The sequence below is a fragment of the Helobdella robusta genome (genome assembly GCF_000326865.2).
Source record: "Helobdella robusta unplaced genomic scaffold HELROscaffold_122, whole genome shotgun sequence".
Classification (NCBI taxonomy): Eukaryota; Metazoa; Annelida; class Clitellata; order Rhynchobdellida; family Glossiphoniidae; genus Helobdella; species Helobdella robusta.
In genome coordinates this window covers 154,619-175,525 of record NW_008703672.1, presented here as the reverse complement: position 1 = coordinate 175,525, position 20,907 = coordinate 154,619, and the positions used below count along the sequence as shown (strand labels likewise).

At 37.3% G+C, this 20,907-nt stretch overlaps 4 protein-coding genes across 4 annotated transcripts in view; 2 read left to right on the top strand and 2 right to left on the bottom strand.

Moving 5' to 3' along the window:
- Positions 1-211: 211 nt before the first annotated feature.
- Positions 212-4,244, bottom strand: HELRODRAFT_195014 (hypothetical protein; the record flags this gene model as incomplete). The annotated part of the gene is made up of 8 exons (XM_009013889.1): positions 212-702; positions 863-1,114; positions 1,256-1,436; positions 1,667-1,902; positions 2,595-2,657; positions 3,010-3,140; positions 3,822-4,047; positions 4,190-4,244. 8 exons carry the CDS (start codon positions 4,242-4,244, stop codon positions 452-454), a joined length of 1,395 nt encoding a protein of 464 aa, XP_009012137.1. The 3' UTR covers positions 212-451.
- A 2,360-nt stretch (positions 4,245-6,604) lies between these two features.
- Positions 6,605-9,792, bottom strand: HELRODRAFT_195013 (hypothetical protein; the record flags this gene model as incomplete). Its single annotated transcript, XM_009013888.1, has 5 exons — positions 9,369-9,792; positions 8,940-9,264; positions 8,533-8,859; positions 8,197-8,356; positions 6,605-6,630 (listed from the first exon to the last, which is right to left on the bottom strand). The coding sequence occupies exons 1-5, from the start codon at positions 9,560-9,562 to the stop codon at positions 6,605-6,607; spliced, it is 1,032 nt and encodes a 343-aa protein (XP_009012136.1). The 5' UTR covers positions 9,563-9,792.
- A 320-nt stretch (positions 9,793-10,112) lies between these two features.
- HELRODRAFT_158228 (hypothetical protein) lies at positions 10,113-16,498 on the top strand (the record flags this gene model as incomplete). The annotated part of the gene is made up of 16 exons (XM_009013887.1): positions 10,113-10,155; positions 10,950-11,168; positions 11,254-11,364; positions 11,465-11,643; positions 11,754-11,843; positions 12,437-12,574; positions 12,839-12,963; positions 13,044-13,217; positions 13,354-13,431; positions 13,594-13,792; positions 13,924-14,059; positions 14,713-14,860; positions 15,556-15,727; positions 15,853-15,942; positions 16,026-16,322; positions 16,430-16,498. The coding sequence occupies 16 exons, from the start codon at positions 10,113-10,115 to the stop codon at positions 16,496-16,498; spliced, it is 2,268 nt and encodes a 755-aa protein (XP_009012135.1).
- Positions 16,499-18,174: 1,676 nt separating this feature from the next.
- Positions 18,175-20,907, top strand: part of HELRODRAFT_104950 (hypothetical protein) — a gene marked incomplete at its 3' end in the record, with an annotated part of 3,682 nt that continues 949 nt past the window's right edge. The window contains exons 1-4 of the mRNA XM_009013886.1: positions 18,175-18,480; positions 18,577-18,780; positions 19,049-19,178; positions 19,527-19,563. Coding sequence (XP_009012134.1) covers positions 18,193-18,480; positions 18,577-18,780; positions 19,049-19,178; positions 19,527-19,563 — 659 coding nt within the window. The remainder of the gene's footprint in view (positions 18,481-18,576; positions 18,781-19,048; positions 19,179-19,526; positions 19,564-20,907) is intronic.

Genomic DNA, 20,907 nt, shown 5'->3' with positions numbered 1-20,907 from the left:
CAAATGAAATTTTTATGAGTGTATGTCATATATATATATATAAATATATATATATATAATAAAACATATTACATTGATTAATTATAATTAATTAATGTTATATTCTATAAATGTGTGTCATATATTTAGAATATAACATTATCAAACAGTCCTTGTTTATAGTCTCCATTTGTTATGGGAATGTAACATTATATTATAATATAACATAATATAGAATAAAACATTATATTAATTAAATTAAATACATAAATGTTACATTCCATATATGGCGTATTCCATATATACAAGATATACGAATTCATTACACGAAAATTAAAATCATTAATCAAATTTCGTACACCAAATTTGATAAATCAATTTTGGAAGCAATTGTTCAAACAGAAGAACGAAATAAAATAAAGAAAATACGTCTTATACAACGTAACTATGTAAATTTCTGATTCCACGACCTTTAATTTGTTTCTGGCCCGCCGGTAAACTTAATCGCTTTGGGTCTGTTTGGATCGAACGTCTCCGACTTCTCCTGACTCAAACCACTGATTCTTATATCCTCTCTCTTGAATGTTTTTTGAGGCTTCCTTTTCAAAAAGTCAGGTGGCTTTTTGTCTACCAAGCCCTTTATGGCAAACCCGATCGAGACGAGGATGAAGAAACCAGATATAGTGAGGAAAGAAATGACCATGATGTGGAAAGTTCCAGCAGCTGTTTGTCGTTAAAATGTAAAAATGATCGATCAATTTCACGACCAATTTTGTATTAATTTAAATCAAGATTTGATAATTAATTTTATGCAACAAAGACCACAAAAACATTTGAGACATTATTCAAACTGCTGCAACAAATTATATCAACCAAAACTCACCCATCAGAGTAACTAAATGCAGACCCAGCTTGGACCTGCACTCAATGTTGTATGGATTTATCGGGTACTTAGCTGTGCAGGTATAATACCCGGCTCTCTCGACAATAACCTGATTACTTATCGTCGGCTCAAATACTTGGTTGGTCGATTCCCAGACGTACTGAGATGGCGGATAAGATGGCGCCCTGCATACTAGTAAACGAGTTCCGTTTGTGAAAACTTTCTCCGTTATGCTCACTTCCGATGGACAAACTAGGTAAAAAAATTTTTATGTACTTCCACTTTTATTTATTTAGATTCGCGAGTAAATTTTATAACATAACAGATTCTCTTCTGAAGCATTCATTGGCGTAAATTGAAATCCTTAGAACCTCTGAGCAATGCCCAACTAACACGCAATAGTCGGTTCAGGAATGTCACAGTAGAGATCGATTGGGTCGGGGTCATCGACCGTCCGCCATGATTTCTCTTTTTCAGTGTTGCCGAAATCAAGTGATCCAAGTTGCTTCTTAGTGACTGGCACGAACATGTGACATCTCAATTGCGAGAAGTTAGTCAGATGATCAACTGACACCTTACAGGTCAATTCAATTTTTAAAAGGTGAAATGATTTGCATTTTTAGTAATGTCGATACGATCACAAATAAGTTATCAAGCATCAAGCATTCGATTACAGCGCACAATCACACACTATAAGAGAGAGAGAGAGAGAGAGAGAGAAAGAGAGAGAGAGAAAGAAAGATAGAGAAATCTCTAAGGAGCGTTGGCAACATAATACAACAGTAGTGATAAAAAATTACGTACATAATTGTTGATAGTCAGCCATCCTTTTCTGTCGGTAGCATTCTTACCGACATTCACAACTGTTTCCGGGCCGGAGCTCCACTCGAGAATCGGTTTAATAGACGTCGGAGTGACTCGGTACTCGAGTCTGCAGTGCAGTTTCAAAGTAGAAAACTCGACAACGGTCATGTTCTCGGTAAGAAGTTCGGTATCATTGGCCTCGCCCTGATACAAACCTGCCTCACATTGTGGCTTATCTGATATGAAAATGATGAAGCTGATTGCGAAAATGGCGGAGATAAGTTGAGGAAAAAAAAATTAAAATGACGATGATCATTAAAACGATAAATATTTTATCGGAATATCAAATCCGTAGGGAACATGCAAATTATTTAGAACATAAATATTTTCAGTTCTCTCACGAAATAACATCTTTTATATACTTATATTTTCAACATTCCATATCGAATTTGCTAATAGCATAAATATTTTTTGTTTTTTTAAATGTTATTATGGCTGTCAAATCAACAGAAATTATATTTTCAATCACATTTTTAATATTCACAACTTTAAAGTATTTTTTAATACTTCGGGAGTGAATGTTTACGTCGAGTTCTGCTTCCTGAAGTTTTTAGCTCTTCATTTTCGAAATTATTTCACAAACTGTCCATTAAATTGGTTCTCTTAATCTCTTAATTTTCTTCGTGAAAGCTGCGAGAAGCAACTTAGCATTGTGCTAATGAGGGCGCGATAAACGTTTTCAAAACTGTCTGATTAAAATGTCATTATTCATATATAAAGTTTGCGATAAGTTTGGAGCCGAAATCCGGGCCCGGATTTTTATGGGCCCGGATTTCGACATTTGTCTCATTTGACTAATGGTTAGTCCGGCCCTAATCTGATGACGATGATAACAACGACGATGACGACAAATAGAAAGATGGCATACCGACGACCATGAGTTCTGCTGCTACCTCCATCTCATCCCCTCCGCCAGACGCATCGTAAAATCCTGCTCGTTGGCAGAGCCGTCGTTGTTTGGAGAAGAATTAATTGAAATTAGTTGCTTGATTAATAAAATTAGGTATGTACAAAAATGAGAATTAATAAGATTGACTTTGATTAAATAATCAACGATTTGATTAAGGAATGCAATCAAGCAGTTAACGAGCCGATCATACAATTGACCAATCAGTTAATCAGTCAGCTAACCAACCAGCCAACAAATCAATCAACCAACCAACAAATCGACCAGCCAACCAACAAATTAACCATCCAACCAACAAATCGACCAACCAACCAACAAATCGACCAGCCAACCAACAAATTAACCAATCAACCAACCAACAAATTAACCAACCAACCAGCGTCTTGCATGGTTACGTTGGTTATTTGAATGTTGATGACTTGAACACCTTCGAAGTAGACTTTCACATTGTCCGTCGTCAGATTATTTGATGCCGAAGGAACACATTGAATCTTCGATTTCGTGCAGCTGCGGGGCGTTCATTAGTGGTTCATTGGATGAAAAAAAGAAAAACAACGGACGGGTGAACAACAATTGGATGAACAACGAATGGATGAACAACGAACGAATAAACAACGAATGAATAAACAACGAATGAGTGAACAACGAATGAATGAAAAACGAACAGACAAACGAGCGGTTGTATAAAACGAATGTAGCCACAAATAATCAAAAAAAAAGATCAAATCAACGAGCCCGCCCTTAGATCAGCATGAACCTGGTAAAAAACTACCAGCATAAATCACTTGATCAGCGCTAAATTCCGAAAAAATATCGAGTTACACTGCGTGTTCGGTAAGGCATAATAAATATTCGCTAAATTTAAGATATCATATATCAAAAATTTCGAGATTTCCATGATCAAATTATACATTTTCGTGCTCAGGATATTGAATATGAATCTGGCAGAAGACTACCAGCTTGATTCACCACATCAGCGTTACACTCCTAAAGGTCAACTAATTATACCGCGTAAATAATAACTATTCGCGTTTAAAAAATGATGAAGGTTCATGTCTGAGAACTGAGTTTTGCCGACTCACAAAGAGGAGTTTTGCCATACAACCTGACAACTAAACCGAAAATGAAATGATCGCAATAAGGATGTCCGTTCTAACAAACATTAAAACACCAAACAGCAATACAAACGTGGCAATGCTATTTCCCTCCTTCGATATCACAATGTCAGTGAACTCAGAGTCGGGCAGTTTGGCGTTGAGAAAGAGTGGAATGACCTTAGTAGTACCGACCAACCCAACGAATATGGTCTTATCGAAGTTGTACAGCGACTCCCTCATCCTAAAATTTACATACTCGTCAGCATCTGAGGTTGTTGCGTTATTTCCAACAGCGGTCGTCATCGGATCGCAATGAACTGTGCGTGAAAAGAACGCAGCTACTCAATTGAAGATTTATAAGGCAGTCGGACAATAAAAATTAAAAAAAATAAATAAAATACAACGAATTAAAACGCATAAGAATGTGACTGGAACAATGATAATATTGATATACACTACCTGTTGAGATGATATGATCCACCACCAACAGCATCGTTATGGTTAGCATCTCCATCCTTCTAGCCAGCGATCACATATCTCTACTCTACATACCTAAAATCAAACAACAACTATGGCGTCATCTTAACTGGCGCGTTCGTTATTAAAGAGAGAAAATATATTAATAAATAAATATGAATGGAAATAACTAAGGAGTGTGTGGCAGCACTTCGGCCAAGTTGGAAAAATTACAGGGCCTCTCTCTTTCCCTCTCTATATATATATATATATATATATATATTATAAATATATATAATATATATTATAAATATATATGAATATATATATTATAAATATATATATGTTGTAATTAGTAATAAATTAACGTTAATACATTAGCTAAATCGAAAGAAATTAATTAACGTATTGTCAAAAATTTGGCGGAATAAGTGTTGCTAAAAGTACGAACAATGTCTACCAGTTCTTCACTTGTTTATTCACAAATAAAAAACCACTTCTTTAATCAATTAGATAAATAAATTAATTAATTAATAATTAATTGAGTATGTTAGTTAGTAAGTAACGCAGTGCTATTTGACGTGAACTTAACCAGTCAAACTGATAACAAATAAACAAACAAATAACCTTAATATGTAATAATAATAATAACATGTAATAATATTAATAATAAAATAGTATTCTGTATAAATGCATGAAATAAACCAAACTAGTAATAAGTTTATATATATATATATTATATATATGTGTATATTATATATATATATATATATATATAAATAACGAAACAGAAGCGATGCAACATGCAAAAGCTAAAGGTAAAAAAACTAAAGAGACATGATGATGATGATGACGACGACGATGATGATGTTGGTGATGACATGTCAAGAAGGAAAAGCAGAAAGCTGATGATGAAGACGGTGGATAACAGGGTGACGATTGGTGGATGGATGAATGAATGAATAGGTGAATGAATGGATGGATGAATTAAAGAATGATTAATCAAGATGACGATGTGATGTTGCTAAGCGAGAATTTTTTCTCTCCATTAAAACAGATTCAAACAACCATGATCATATGTGGCAAGATAAATGCATTACATGAGAGCAGATTGCAAAAGTGTGTGCGTGCGTACATGTATACAAGTATGTATGTGTATATACATGTATGTGTGTATACAAGTAGGTATGTATGTGTGTGTGTGTTTGTGTATACATAATGAATGTATATTGCATACACACACACATACGTTTGTATACATGTGTGTATGATTATATGTATAAATGAATGAGTGTACGTATATACGCGCACAAACTCAATTACACAGAGATGATCAACACACAATCACACATATATGGCGCAAGCACACACACATATTTACACACAAACACACGCACACATACGTATAACATATAATCAGCAATTCAAGGAATTATTATGCTACCAGATAAATTAAGTTATGAAAAAAATTTTAAAGGTAAAAATTTTTTGAAATGAGAAGATCACTTCCCCAGCCAGGCCAGCAAACAACGAACTCTGGAGTTGCTCAAACGTCTAATGAAAAATGAAAATTTAAAACTATCTGAATAAAAAGTTAACTTCTAATATTCAGAACTGCAGTCATAGCACACACTCCAACATACATACACTCACACACACGAACTCACACATACATATATATTTATTGGGAGGAGACCGTATTTTATACAGAGTATTGTATGAATTCTACCGAATTGTTGATATTAATCAATTTAATGTTTGTCTTTTCAATTGTTATATACTAGAATATTCTATCTATATATATATATATATATACATACATAAATACATACATACAAACATATATATATATATATATATATATATATATATACACATACAAACAAACATACATACATACATACATACACACATATACATACATTTGAACAGAAACAAATGAAGTTACTATATAATTAAGGCACAATCAACTTTGATTGCACTTGAAATTCCATTAAAAATCTCAAGTCAAATTACAAAATAATACTATTAATGATAATATTAATAGTAATATTGATAATAACATTCGACAAAATTCAAAGTTTATATTAAGTTATAAATATAATTATAAATATATATATAAATAAATAATTATAAATATATATAATGTTTATATACATAAATGTATGCGCGTTGTGAGCAACATAGTACAAAAAGTGTCCAATGAAAGTAAAGGAGAAATAAGTTAATCGACATTTTTCATCAGCTGTCCATAGATTTCAGTTTATTGCTTCTTTTCATGACGTCGTATTGATAACGATGGTGATGATGGCGTATTGATGATGATGACTTATTGATAACGATGAAGTGCTGATAATGATGACGTGGCGGCGGTGATGATGATGACGAAGAAATGGAACTTTATTAAAGTATAAAAAATCAGCCAAACTGAGTGTGACGTTTTGCTAGAATAATAATAAATAATGATAATAATAATAAATAATAATAATAAATAATAAATAAATAATAATAAATAAATAAATAATAAAATAATAATTGTAAACATTCCAGTAGATATAAACTCATAGTGACCCAAATGCTAGTATGAAGATACTCTTAACAGGGGTTCTGTCAAAGTCAAACAACAACAACATCATCATCATCATCATCATCCTTATTATTATTATTATTATTATTATTATTATTATTACCATCATCACCATCGTCATCGTTAATATTATCAATTATTATTATCATCATTACTAATACTAACGACAAACTCAAGTTCAGTTCAATCATAACAACAACAACTACAACAATGCGGTATAATAAAAAGTTAACAATGGACATGATGGTATCGTTGAAGACGATGACGATGATGATGATGATAACGTTTATAGTGATGATGATGATGATAACGTTTATAGTGATGATGATGATGGAAAGGAAGTTGAAGGGGAAGATGATGATGTTGGTAGAGAGGAAGAAGAAGATGATGATTAATCATACAGTCCAGGAGTAGAGCTGGCGTCGTTCTTGAACATTCCCTTTCAATGAAAAAGTTATCATTCAGTCAATCAATCAATCAATCAATCATTTAATCAATCAATCAATCATTCATATGGCCATTAATCAATCTATCAATCAACCAATCCACTATTCAATCAGTCAACACACTCAACTATTCAATCAATCAACACATATCAATCAACCAACCAGCCAGCCAACCAACCAGCCAGCCAACCAACCAGCCAGCCAACCAACCAGCCAGCCAACCAACCAGCCAGCCAACCTGTGAATGATCAACCCCAGCAGCGGCAGCAGCAGCAGCAGATGCCATATTGTACATGTTAGCAACGTTCTGCTGAGATGATGTCGTCGACAGCAAACTCGGATACACACCACTGCTCCCTTTAAATTTTTGTTTTTGGGTGTTTGTTTGTATTCAGTTGCATGGCTGCTCGTACACATGTTTGTTTGTATGTTTGTATTTGTATACTCGTTTGCATGTTGGGACTGAATGAGGACATTGTGACATTGATAAGGAGATCGAGATTGCGGTGGTATGGACATGTGTTGAGAAGGGATGAAAGGGTCGGGATTAGGCGAGCGTTGGAGTTCGAGGTTGAAGGAGTGGTAGGAAGGGGTCGTCCGCGATTGGGATGGAGAGAGCAGGTGGAGAAGGACAGGGTGAAAGCGGGGTTGCGTGATACTGAGGCGAGTGACAGATGTGGATGGCGTCGAGAGGTATTTCGGTTTCATCATAGGTAGCCAAACGGCAACCCCCGATCTCGGGGAAAATGTCGTCTAAACGTGTGTTGTTGTATACTCGTTTGCATGTTTGTATTTGTATACTCGTTTTTTTGTTTGTATGTTTGTATACTCGTTTGCATGTTTGCTGACATCTGCAAGTGTGGGCAAAAATGATTCCAAAGAAGTAACCCACCGACGGCCTACAACAAACAAAAATGGCAACAACAACAACAACCAAACAGCAGCAAGCAGAAACGAAAATGCAAACAACAACAGACCATGACTAGATCCGTCGTTACTGTTTGAAGGGCTGAGTTGTTGTTGTTGATGTGAGGATGAGTTGTTGTTGGATCTCGATGCGTAGGCATTCACCTCTTCCTGAGCTTTCGTTATGTTCTTCTTGTAACGAATGCGTTTGTTCCCGAACCAATTGTTCACCTGAGTTATATACATTCGTGATGATGTCGGTGTTGTTCTTGCTTGAAGTTTTAATTACAGTCATTATTGACCTGATAAAATCCTACAAATTAAATAACGAACAACAACAACAAACGAATGATACAAAACAAACAAATGTAAAAGTAAAAAAACGCTAATCCCTAATTTGAAGTGACCTGTGAAACGGTGATGCCACACTTCCTGGCCAGCTCTTCCTTCGCCTCTTCACTGGGGTACGGGTTGCTCAGATGCGAATAGAAATATTCATTCAGCACTTCGGTTGCTGTCTTGCTGAAATTTCTTCTCTTCCTCCTGGCATCGAGGAATTTCGACCTAAGCACCATGACAGCTTCGCACGTACTCTGCTTCAGTTGCAGTTCGATAGAGGTGAACTTTTTTCTAATTATGCTGACCATTCTTTCAATTTCTTTGGGGGCCACGGGGCGGGTTCTGCTCTGCTCCCTCAGAAGGTTGACCACGTGAGTTGTGAATTCACTGCATGCCTGTTTGGATTGTGTGATGTCTAGTTAACTGTAACATAAATAGTGAAATAATTCTTTGAATGAATGAAGTTGAAACCAACCTGTTCATATTTTTCATATTCAGCGTGATAAACTTGGCGAATTTGATTAAGTTTAGCCCTGTAATCAGAATGCTCAATGGTGTTTTCAGGAGAATCATGACCCGTTGACATGGCTGCCTGCGTCGCCACAGAAAGCGAGTTGCCCCCACCCTTCTCCGGACCAGCCACACCTTCTGCTATAAGCATGTTGTCTAATCTCATCAGTTGCGGATCAGTTGAGTTGTCTTCCTCGGCCCCTCTGAAACTCAATCCAGTTTTCTCTTTGATTTCACAGAGCACTTGAAACAAGGCATTCCTCATGCGGTGGCAGTTTAATGTGTGTTTCCTAATAAATAAAAAACTCAAATTGATTAGTTAGAAATTAATGAGACATTGTTTAATATTTGAAAAATCTAAAACTCTGCCATAGCAATAAAAAATGATATTCACCTAGCTTGAGCCTCATCTAAACTCTGATCAGTGATGGCCATAATCTGCTGCAGGATGTCACCCAGATCTTGCTTCTTAGTGTCTTGGTCACAAGGTGGCATTCCATAGCCTGCCATGTTCATGGCCGGAGTGCCGTTTATCATATTGTTGATGCAGTGCATGTTTTGATTGTACGGATGGTTGCGCTCGTTCATTGCGATTGCGGATCGTAATCTTGCTGTAGAACGGGCGCGGAAAACTTGAGTAAATTATTTTTTTTACTGGTAGGTAGACAGCAGCAGGGATCGAAATAATTCAAGATCCGATTCTTACTAAATAAAGGTTCGTAATCGGTCTGAAGTTTCGATGCAATTTCGAGGATTTTGTTGGAAAGAGGTTCGGGTGCGCTTTTAAAAATTTGAAAAAGCAATTAAAAAGATATAAATTACAAATTGTAAACAAAAGAACTTGACGTGAGGAAAAGATGGAGATATGGTAATGTGTAAAAACCCCAGCTACTATAAAAAAAGTTTGGTAAAACTAAAGTTTACTTTTAAAACAATGTTTCATTTTGAAATTCATTTAAAATAAAAATTTAAGTTATAAAAACTATTTAATAAAAAAAATTAAAATTTTTTTTATTGCAACTTAAAGGTTGTTAAAACTACTAAAGCATTCGTGACAATAACAAGTAAGGATTAAGGATTAGTACACCACTGTTACTATAGAAACCAGGTGTTTCACCGATTTGTACATTTCTCTAAAATGAAATTAAAGATTGTTTTGAAAAAAAGCTCAAAAAACTTTGGTTGTTTATTTGTTTCAATGTATTTATTATAAGAAATTGATCGCTGTATCAATTTATGATCAATCAGTCAATCATTCAGTATATCTTTCAGTCAATCAATTTGTTTTCAAAATTTAATTTGAAACGCCATGTCAAAACAAACACAAACTCAGCTCTCTCTTCAATGAATTTTACAAAGAGAAGGGTCTTGAAATCCGTGATGAAGAAATAGTTAGAAAAGGATGTTACGAATTCCATAGAAAAGATTTAGCATAAGGTTGTTCAATAGGAATTAAAAAAAAGTGAGAACAAGAAGACGATCGTAAACCGGGGCGTTTAGGTTCCATATTAAGAAGATTAAATTTATTAATATATTTGATAGGTACTATCAAGATAATTTAGATTGAGACTTATACATTAATGTGCAAATTTTAAAAATTATTCTATATTTTATAGGTAGCCAGTGCAAAATATGGAGATATATGAGAGAGATAAGGGCACGAGCAACTAGATGAACAGCAGAGTTTAAATAACTAGCTTCCAGTAGTAGAGCGAATGGCAATAATAATCAATCCTAGATAACACTAGTGAAGTAACAAATAAGAAGTAGAACCATCTAGGAGTGGCCTTTTCATTTTGCGTGGATGAAAATTTAAATTTTAAACAACGCTACTAATTTGGGAAAAAAGAGACTCGATTGAATCTAAAAAGAAACATAGACTACGCACTTATAGAAGGAATGGCAACAGAGCGGCTAGATTTGTCAAACACTATTTATCTTTCAGAGCATAATCAAAGTTTGAATTCAAATGCAGATTTGGTCGGTTGTGTTTGTTGGTGTGGTCCGGACGAAGTTTACAGCGCTGGGGACAACCACGAAATTACAAAATGGAACTTGGCAACGGGCGAACATTCCTTAGTTGCCAAGTTGCCTGACGATTTTTACCCGACAGACATCAAATGTGCCTACAAAAGTGCTAATACCAAACAGCAATCTAACTCGAACGACGTTCTTGCAATCGGTTCAACTGACGGTAATTGATCAATAGATAATAATGAATTGTTTAATTAATTTTATTTCAGTAATTTCAACGGTTTTTTGGCTTCAATTTTTCATAGGGAGACTGATGCTGATGTCTAGAAACGGCCGGGTTGAAAAATTAGTGGAAGCTCATTTGGGAGCCATACCATCACTTAATTGGAACCACGAAGGAACCGACCTCATAACTGGTTCCTTAGATATTTCAAAAGATGGAATTTTCATTCGAATGACGTGTTTTTAGAGGCACATAGACAGAAAATTAAAATAAAATATTCATGGAAATTGTAGGTGGAGAGGACGGCCAGTTGAAAATTTGGTCGCGCAGTGGGATGCTGAGGTCGACGTTGAGGCAGTCGTCGTGCGCCGTTCACTCGGTCGCGTGGAGCAGCTCATGTGACCATGTCTTGTACGCTTCTGACAGGCAGCTCACCATCAAACCCATCCAGACCAATGTTAAAAACCTGAATGTTCGTTTGTTATTATTTTTCCACTTCGTTTCCAACAATAACTAACATACAGTTAGATCTATTTCATAATTTATTTAATATGTCAATCGATTATTTGCGTCAATTAACAGTGGAAAGCACACGAAGGCCTGATATTATGCGTCGATTGGAACCACACTAACAATTTGATCATTTCTGGAGCTGAAGACTGCAAATATAAGGTGAGGTTTAAATTAAAACAACGCTCAACAACAGCCAGCTGCCAAAAATGTTGCAAACCAATGAGCAGCATACATAGTTGGTTGCTTGGAATTGATTGATCGTCTTATAACCGTTTGTTTGCAAATTAAAGTACACATTTTACCCTGCCGAAGTTATATTATTCTGTAGAAATTAAGAGTAATTCGTCTGATGGTTGTCCGCGTCATGCCATTAAAATCCAATCCCGGTTCGCGGGACCTAACAGTTTGCGGAACACTTACTAAAAATTCATTGCGGTTCAGTCGATCGGCCAGCCTGTTTTACATGGCAGCACTTCTGTAGCTTTCAATCTCAGCGTCGTTCTCCAACTTATGACGAACGAACAAACTTTGCAGGCGCACGTATTCGTCCAAAGAACGTACCTACGTTGCACGCTCCACCGCATGGATGGCGTGTATCTCAACATTCGAACAGGTCAGAGCAACTCCACGGGACGGATGTTTTACCAATGTTCTAGTCGAATTTTAAGAATTACAAAATCACATTATTGTTCTTTTAATTTAATGACGAAAACACAAGAGCAATGAAATTGACCTTTGTGAACTTTCCAAAGATATGGGACTCGTACGGCCGCATAATTTACACGAGCTCGTCACACGAACATCCAATAACATCTCTGTCCTGGTCTCCGAGTGGTCATCTCTTCGTCGTTGGCGCCTTCAACCTCATCAGGCTCTGTGATAAGCTGGGGGTGCGTATCTACTTTCACCCTCCCACCTCACCTCTTGCTCCGTAACTAATTATTTTTATGAATGCCGCATGAATGCACATGTACGATGAGGTAAGTTGGTGAATGATTGAGTGAACGAATGAACGACGTAAGAAATAAACAAAGAGGAAATAAGTTACCGAGTGGAGGAATGATTGAATGAACGAATGAAAATTAACGAATGAATAAACAAATAACATAGTAACGAATGGATGAATATATATATGACCATGAACAACCAACCAGTGGTCACACAGTTTGGACAAGCCCTCATCCGGCAGTCTGTATAATTTATGCTGGTCACGTGATGGAACTCAAGTAGTAGGCGGGGCTGGAGGAGGAGCCGTCCTCTTTGCCAGACTCTCTGATTGGTCAGATTTTCAATTGCACTTTTACCAAGTCATCACGATTGAGTGTTGACGTCAATTTAAATTGACATTTACTTTGACAGGGTGCATGAATGGCAGAACCTCGAGATACAGGTAAGTGGTGCCAAGGCAATACAGGTGAGGAACATTTCGAACGATGCACGCGATCACCTGGAGGTCAAGGACAGGATTATAAACACGTCCATCAGATATAAATATCTCATCGTCGTTACGTCATCAAAGTGCTATGTTTATAGGTTGGTCGGTTGGCTGGTCGGTTGATTGGTTGGTCGGTTGGCTGGCTGGCTGGCTGGCTGGCTGGCTGGCTGACTGGTTGGCAGATAGATCGAGTGTGTAATTTTTCACGTTTTAATTTCATTAATTTATTCATAGTGTAAATAACTGGCACACACCGGCTGTTGAGTTTGAACTGAAAGAATGCATTGTATCCATGATACAACAATCACATAGGTTCGTATGTCTATCTAATTGTCTGTCTCTGTCTGTATGCTTGTCTGTCTCTGTCTGTTTGTTTGCATAAGTTTCTATATTTCTATGGGAATAATAATGAGGATAACAATGAACATATTCGTGATCATAAGATGACATTCAATTGAAATTACCATCATCCAGATATTTCATGCTGCTAAACTCGTCAAGCATCAACATCTTCTCATACGACGGCAGACTGGTCAGCAGTCCGAAGAGCACATCCCTGAATCTGGACCCCTACAATAGACACGCTGTGGTCATTAGTGATGACGTTTTAGTGATTAGGGATAAGTTGGACGAGAAGACTGTCTACGTGTTTGAAACTGTTACAGGCAAGATGGTGGCTCAAGATGGGAAGCCATACGTTCATGAAGTGAGGATGATGATGATGATGATGGAGATCATGATAATGATGATGGTGGAGACGATAACGAGAATCATGATAATGATGATGACGTCACACGGACGCAGACGGAAGTAATGGAGTTGGGCTTGGAGATGTCCGGCAAAGCGTCAGATAGGAAGATGACTGTGGTGGACAGAAATAGGGACCTGCACATCATCGTCGTTAGGGGCGCTGGCAGTCCGAGGAGGGTCGTGAAAGTAGGTGAGTGGGTGTGATGAGGGGCAGGCAGGGTCGAACCGTATAACTAGAATAAATATAACGGCCTTCGCTCACTTTCAACAGTCTAGCAAGGAGCTTGCTTTCGGAGGGGTGTTAGAGAGAGATTTTTTATTGTTCCAGTCAAAAGTTACGATCGTATATTTATTAATTACGGAATATTGCTTTTATTTAAAATGTTGCAATTTTAATTTTTTCAATTTTTTTTTAATTTAACTTTAATTGTTATCCAATGTGGTAATTAATTACTTTTAATTGGTATAAATTTAAAAAAATAAAATCGAAATTACCGAAAATAATTAAAAGTTGAAAAAATTGAGATTCTTTGCGTATCCCTGCCTCAACCCATAAGAAAGTGTTGTATATTGGTGAATAGGCCTTCCCTTGTTTAGAAACGTAGGAGGTGTAATTGATGAGGTTGTCATTCGTTTGTCAGCACAGTCAGTGCGTACACAGACAAACAGATATATAAACAACATTGAACTGCTTATTAAGTACACAGTAAGATATATACACACACACCACACACAAGTAGTTACACACACATATCTACACACACACTTACACGCCTACACACACATCTACACATAAACACCTACACACACCTATACACACACACACACGCCTACACACGCCAGGTCGCGTGGTGGAGAGTTTATGCTGGCACGACGACAGGAGCATGTTCGCGTGCATCAGCGAGTCGCAGGTGATCGTCTTCGTCTGCCCGTCTGCCGGCTTCATTGACCGCTCACTCATGGAGAAGGCGGTCATCGTTAGAGATGCCAGGTGGAAGTGGTGATAGTGATGACGACGACGATGGTGATGATGTTGGTGGGATGATGAAGGAGGGAAATGATGATGATGTTGGTTGGATGAAGGAGGGTGACGATGATGGTGATGAGAATGATGAAGGAGGTTGATGTTGATGATGATGATGATGAGAATGATGAAGGAGGTTGATGATGATGATGATGAGAATGATGAAGGAGGTTGATGATGATGATGATGAGAATGATGAAGGAGGTTGATGATGATGATGATGAGAATGATGAAGGAGGTTGATGATGATGATGATGAGAATGATGAAGGAGGTTGATGATGATGATGATGAGAATGATGAAGGAGGTTGATGATGATGATGATGAGAATGATGAAGGAGGTTGATGATGATGATGATGAGAATGATGAAGGAGGTTGATGATGATGATGATGAGAATGATGAAGGAGGTTGATGATGATGATGATGAGAATGATGAAGGAGGTTGATGATGATGATGATGAGAATGATGAAGGAGGTTGATGATGATGATGATGACGACTGCAGTGGCGATTGCGACAAATTTTTACCAATAATAATAACTAACAACTATGGAATGACGAAATGACGACGCTGAAAAAGAATGAAGCTGATTAGTATGCAGTGACGAAATTGTTGTTAACGTGACGTCATATTGGTTTCCTGACCTGACCTTGACCTACAGCGAGTACGGCAAGAACCCACAGATCCAATCTTTCCACGGCAACAACGTCCAACTGAAGAGAGGAAATGGATCGATGGTGAGCTGTCACGTGACTCCGTACGCAGGGATGTTACTGGAGTGTGTGGAGGCCAGTAAGTGGGAAGAAGCCGTCAAGTTGTGCAGATTCGTTAATGTCAGTTCCGTTTCACGCTGTCCTCAACATTTTCAAATTTCAAATTTTGTCGGATTCACTCCATGAAAATAATCATTCGATTAACTCCACGACTGTTTTGATCTATTTATTTCTTCAATGTGTAGACTGAAGCCATGTGGGCCTGTCTAGCGGCTCTTGCGACCAATCAGAAGAATTTAAACACAGCCGAAGTGGCATATGCGGCTCTGAATGAGGTGTTTCTATTGGCTGCTATTTATAATTGGGTCGAAATTTTGAAGAATTAAAAAAATAACACAGACATTTAATTTTGAAACAGCCAGAAAAGGTAAAATTTCTGCAGCACATAAAGCAAGAGACCCGCAAAGAGGTTCAAAGTTCGGAACTCGCCCTGTTCAGCAACAATGTCCACCAAGCCGAAGGCATCTTGATTCAGTCAGGCCTTATATTCAGGGCCATCATGCTCAACGTTAACCTCTTCCAGTGGGAGAGAGCCCTGGAGCTGTCGCTGAAGCACAAGACACACATCGATACCGTCATTGGACACAGGCAGCAGTATCTCAATAAGTTCGGAAAGAAAGAAACTAATAAATATTTCATTCAGAATTCTGAAGGGGTTGGGAATGGAATGTTTCATCATTCGAGATTTTTAAATTTTATTTCAATAAGTCTATTAAAAACTTCAATTAACTACTAACTGTAAATCTCATTATTTGTAAAAAGGTGAAAGTGAACTGGGAGACCATCAAAGCCAAAATGCAGGCAGAGTATCAAAACGAGAAGTCTCAGTGATCAATAAGCCACAACTCAAACTGAATTACCTTCATATATGCACTGTACATTAACTTATCAACTCTTCATTTAAATATTTGTCCGTTTCATTTCTTTAAATTAAATATTTATGCTATTTAAATGGTTCTTTCATCCATCCATCCATCCATTCGTTCGTTCCTAAATCTCCAAAAACCTTTCCTACCAACTCACCTGGATTGATTAGTGATACCTTACAAGATAATACAGGTGAACTAGTGATGTAAAGAAATGATTTGTTAGATTAGTTTTATGTTAAGAATTCGCAAGTCGCCACTAAGTCAAGTTTCTTTGTCTGTATAAATTTTAAAAGTTTTTACACACAATTTTAAAATGCAATATAATGTTTTTAATAATTTATTATTGTAAAAACTTGTTGAAAACGTTTTAAAACTAATTTAAAGCTAATAGTTTGATTTTTATAAAACGTGTTTCAGCTTTCTATAACAGTAATTCCAAACTTTTAAAAGAATGTTTTTGTTTACAAAAAATCTTCGCACGAATGCCTAAAAATCCAAAAGTATGTTGGTCTGATTAGTTCTTCGCTCATCTCGGAAAACATTCCCGAAGTTATTTTTAGATAAATCCAAATTTCAAATTTAAATTTTAAGCAAAGTAGCACAATGAACGACATTAGAAACGTCACTCTGCGACGCACAACTGCAGTGGTGGCACTCACCACAGCTTCAACAACGACGACGACATCAACAACAGCAGCATCCAAGAGCAAGCCGCAGAGCATCACGAACAAGTACGATAATAACCGGACCAACGTTCCCGGATGCACCGTCATTAGCAATACAACAAAAGCGAACAGCAGCAGTTTCTTAATCTTAAAGAACAACCACTCAGTCCAACCTAGCAACAATATTAATTTCTCCACCAAATTACAACAACATTATCCGCAACAACATCATCGCGGTCGTCCCCATCATCACCAGCAACCTCTCCGACGTAGAGTTCAAAGTCTCAGTATGACCTCGAGACCTCAATACTTGACCTCGGGTTACCTCAACAACAACATCAGCAGCAATGGCAAACACCTCAACAATAATTTCTCATCAGCTGATCAACATCCATCTAATCTCAATAAAGACAACAACAATTATAATAATAACCTGCCTAGGGTGACTGTTGTGAATCACAAGCTGACAGACACAAGCAACAACGTTGCTAGCATTAACAACAACAACAGCAACAATTACATTGATAATGTAAGCAGCAATAGCACAAGCAAGATAAACCTGACTAAAGTAACGAGTTTCATGAAGGACATGAAGTCGACCCTGATGTCCATTGGGAGATCTTCCCCCTTGCTTCGAAGGCACAACTCCATGTCCAGCGCCATCGACAACACCGACGACAACAACAACAATGACATCAACAACATCGAAGACGACAACCTCAATGCTGGAAGTTTGGGAAAGAGATATGACCTCCTAAATGGACAACACTTGTTGGAAGGTTCTAAGACCTTAACCAGGCCACTGTCTTCAAAGTCAACCAAGGAATTCAAATTGTTGAACAGAAGTATGAACAACAACAGCAACAACTTTAGCAGTGTTGATTCAATTCTCAACAACAACATCAACAACAGCAGCAGCAACAACAACAACAACAACGGCAAACTAACTACCACCATAAAGAACAACATCATAAAGGGTGTCAGTGGCATAATGAACCATGGGAACACCTGCTACATCAATGCAATCATACAATGCCTCAACAACACTACAAAGTTTGTTGAGTTTTTGTTGAAGTATGATTTCAACAACAACAACACTGGTTTGTTTGCCTGCCTGCTTAGAAACTTGTTGAATGCTTTGTGGACGTGCAGATACAAGTCTGGGATGTCATTGATGTTAGCTAATTACGTCTCGAGATCGTTCCAGCAGTTCGAAGACGACACGCAGAACGATGCCCAGGAGTTTCTTCTGCTGCTTTTGGATAAAATTATGCAAGAGGTATATGACGCCAAAAACAACAACAACTACAACAACAACAACAACATCAACAATATCAACAACAACAACAAAAATAAAATGGTTCACGGAGATAAGAATAGATTGAGAGAAATTAAAAACATTAATATTAACAACAATAATAATGTAAATAATGATGCTGGTAGCAGAACGGACGAAGATGATGTTGACATTGTTAAAACGTTGTTCGGGGCCAGTTTAGTTTCGTGTCTGACTTGCAGCAAGTGTCAACACTGCAGTACCACCATAGATCCACTTTTAAACATCTGCCTGCCTATTGAGGTTAAATAATTTTAGCGACAGAATTATCAATCGATTAATCAGCAGACCATTCGTTTTTGAATCAACCAATCAAATTCGATTCAGATCAATTCAGTCATCCCGTTAATCCAGGCAGTCACACACACACACACACACACACACGTACACACACACACACGTACACACACACACACGTACACACACACACGTACACACACACACAAACACACAGAAAGAGTTGTGCATAAGCTTGATGTACGTGCCTTATAAGAAGCACACGAGACAGCAGCTGCATGCTTTCGTTATTTCACCATCGACAACTGTACAACAGTTTCTCTCCATTGTAGCCGACAGAGTTGGAGTTGGCTGCAGTAAACAAGTTTGTCGTTGTTGTCGTTGTTGTTGTAGTTGTTGTGGTTGTTGTGGTTGTTGTTGTTGTTGTCGTTGTTGTTGTTGTAGTAGTAGTTGTTGTTGTTGTAGTTGTTGTTGTTGTTGTTGTTGTTGTGGTTGTTGTAGTTGTTGTTGTAGTTGTTGTTGTCTTGCTTATCGTTGCAGCTGACGCTGGTCCACATAACGGAGACCGGCTACTTCAAAGAGTGCGTCAGCAGAGCGGACCACAACATCGGTGACATCCTTCCCATCAACTACCTCTTCGTCGTACAACTACACAACAACAACAACAATAATAGTAATAATAATGTAAATAATAATTATAATATAAATATTAATAATTTAAATAATAATTATAATAGCAATGGTAAAACTAGTATCAGCAATAACGCAGGCGCCAAAGATGTTATTAATGTGAGTCGAAATTTCACGGACGACAATCAAAATGCTAGTAGTAGCAACAACAAGCCGAATCACAGCCAGAATCATCACAACGACAACAACAACAACAACAACAACAATAATAATAATAATGACGTCATGACGAATGGTAGGAGGCGTCATGATGATGACGTGGATGATGAAGATGAGGATGAAAATGACGATGATGATGATGATGTTAATCACGGCTCACATGTCAACATTATTGCTCTGCCAGTCGTTCGAAGGGGGAAGGAATATAGAAGGTGATGATGATGATGATAGTGATGGTGATGATTAGGATGATGATGAGGATGATGATGATGATTAGGATGGTGGTAATGATGATGGTGGTGATGATAAGGAAGATGTTGATTTTGTCGATTAATATTTAGTGAATGATTACGTTGTCCGGTTTTTACGACGCTTGTTCATTCGTTCATTCATTAATTAATTCAGTAATTAATTAATTAATTCGTTCGGTCGTTCATTCGTTCACTCGTTCATTCATTCGTTCATTCATTCATTCATTCATTCATGCATTCATTCAATCATTCGTTCATTCATTCGTTCGATCAATGATTCACTCAGTCAACCGTACATTCACGATTGAAAAAAAAAACCTTCTCACCAGATGAATATCTACTCCAAATTCAAGATGAAAATATTCATCAACAGCAAAAAAGGAGGTGATAATGACGTCACCAAAGATCACAAAAACAACAACAATAACAATAATAATAAGGATGATGATGATGATGATGGTGGTGGTGGAGGCGTGTATCTGGATCGGGATGACGAAATGCCTCTTTTCTCGATCGCTGTCGACCAGGCCTTATCACCATTCACATGCCGAGTTGGTGGTAACGATCGCGGCGACGGCTGTGGCGGTGGTGGTGGCGACAATGACGACGATGATGATGATGATGGCTACGGCCCTCCACACATCAGAATGCTCGTGCAGTTCCATCAGGATGTTTATCAGTACCTGCTGAAATTGAACCAGGAGTCTTTCTTCCAGATCGACCACAACTACTACAACATCGCCAACTCTGTTACGTCATCACCGTCGTCATCCATCAACATTTTGCAGTGCCTTCACTCATTCACTAAACAGGAAAAGGTAACTGGCGATTTGATTGGCTCCCGTATTTCTTCGCTATTTTTTTAATATGTTGTCGTCTTTACTGTCATCGTCACCATCATCATTATCATCATCATTATCATCATCATTATCATCATCATTATCATCATCATTATCATCATCATTATCATCATCATTATCATCATCATTAATATTATCTTCATCATCATCATCATTACTATCATCATCATCAC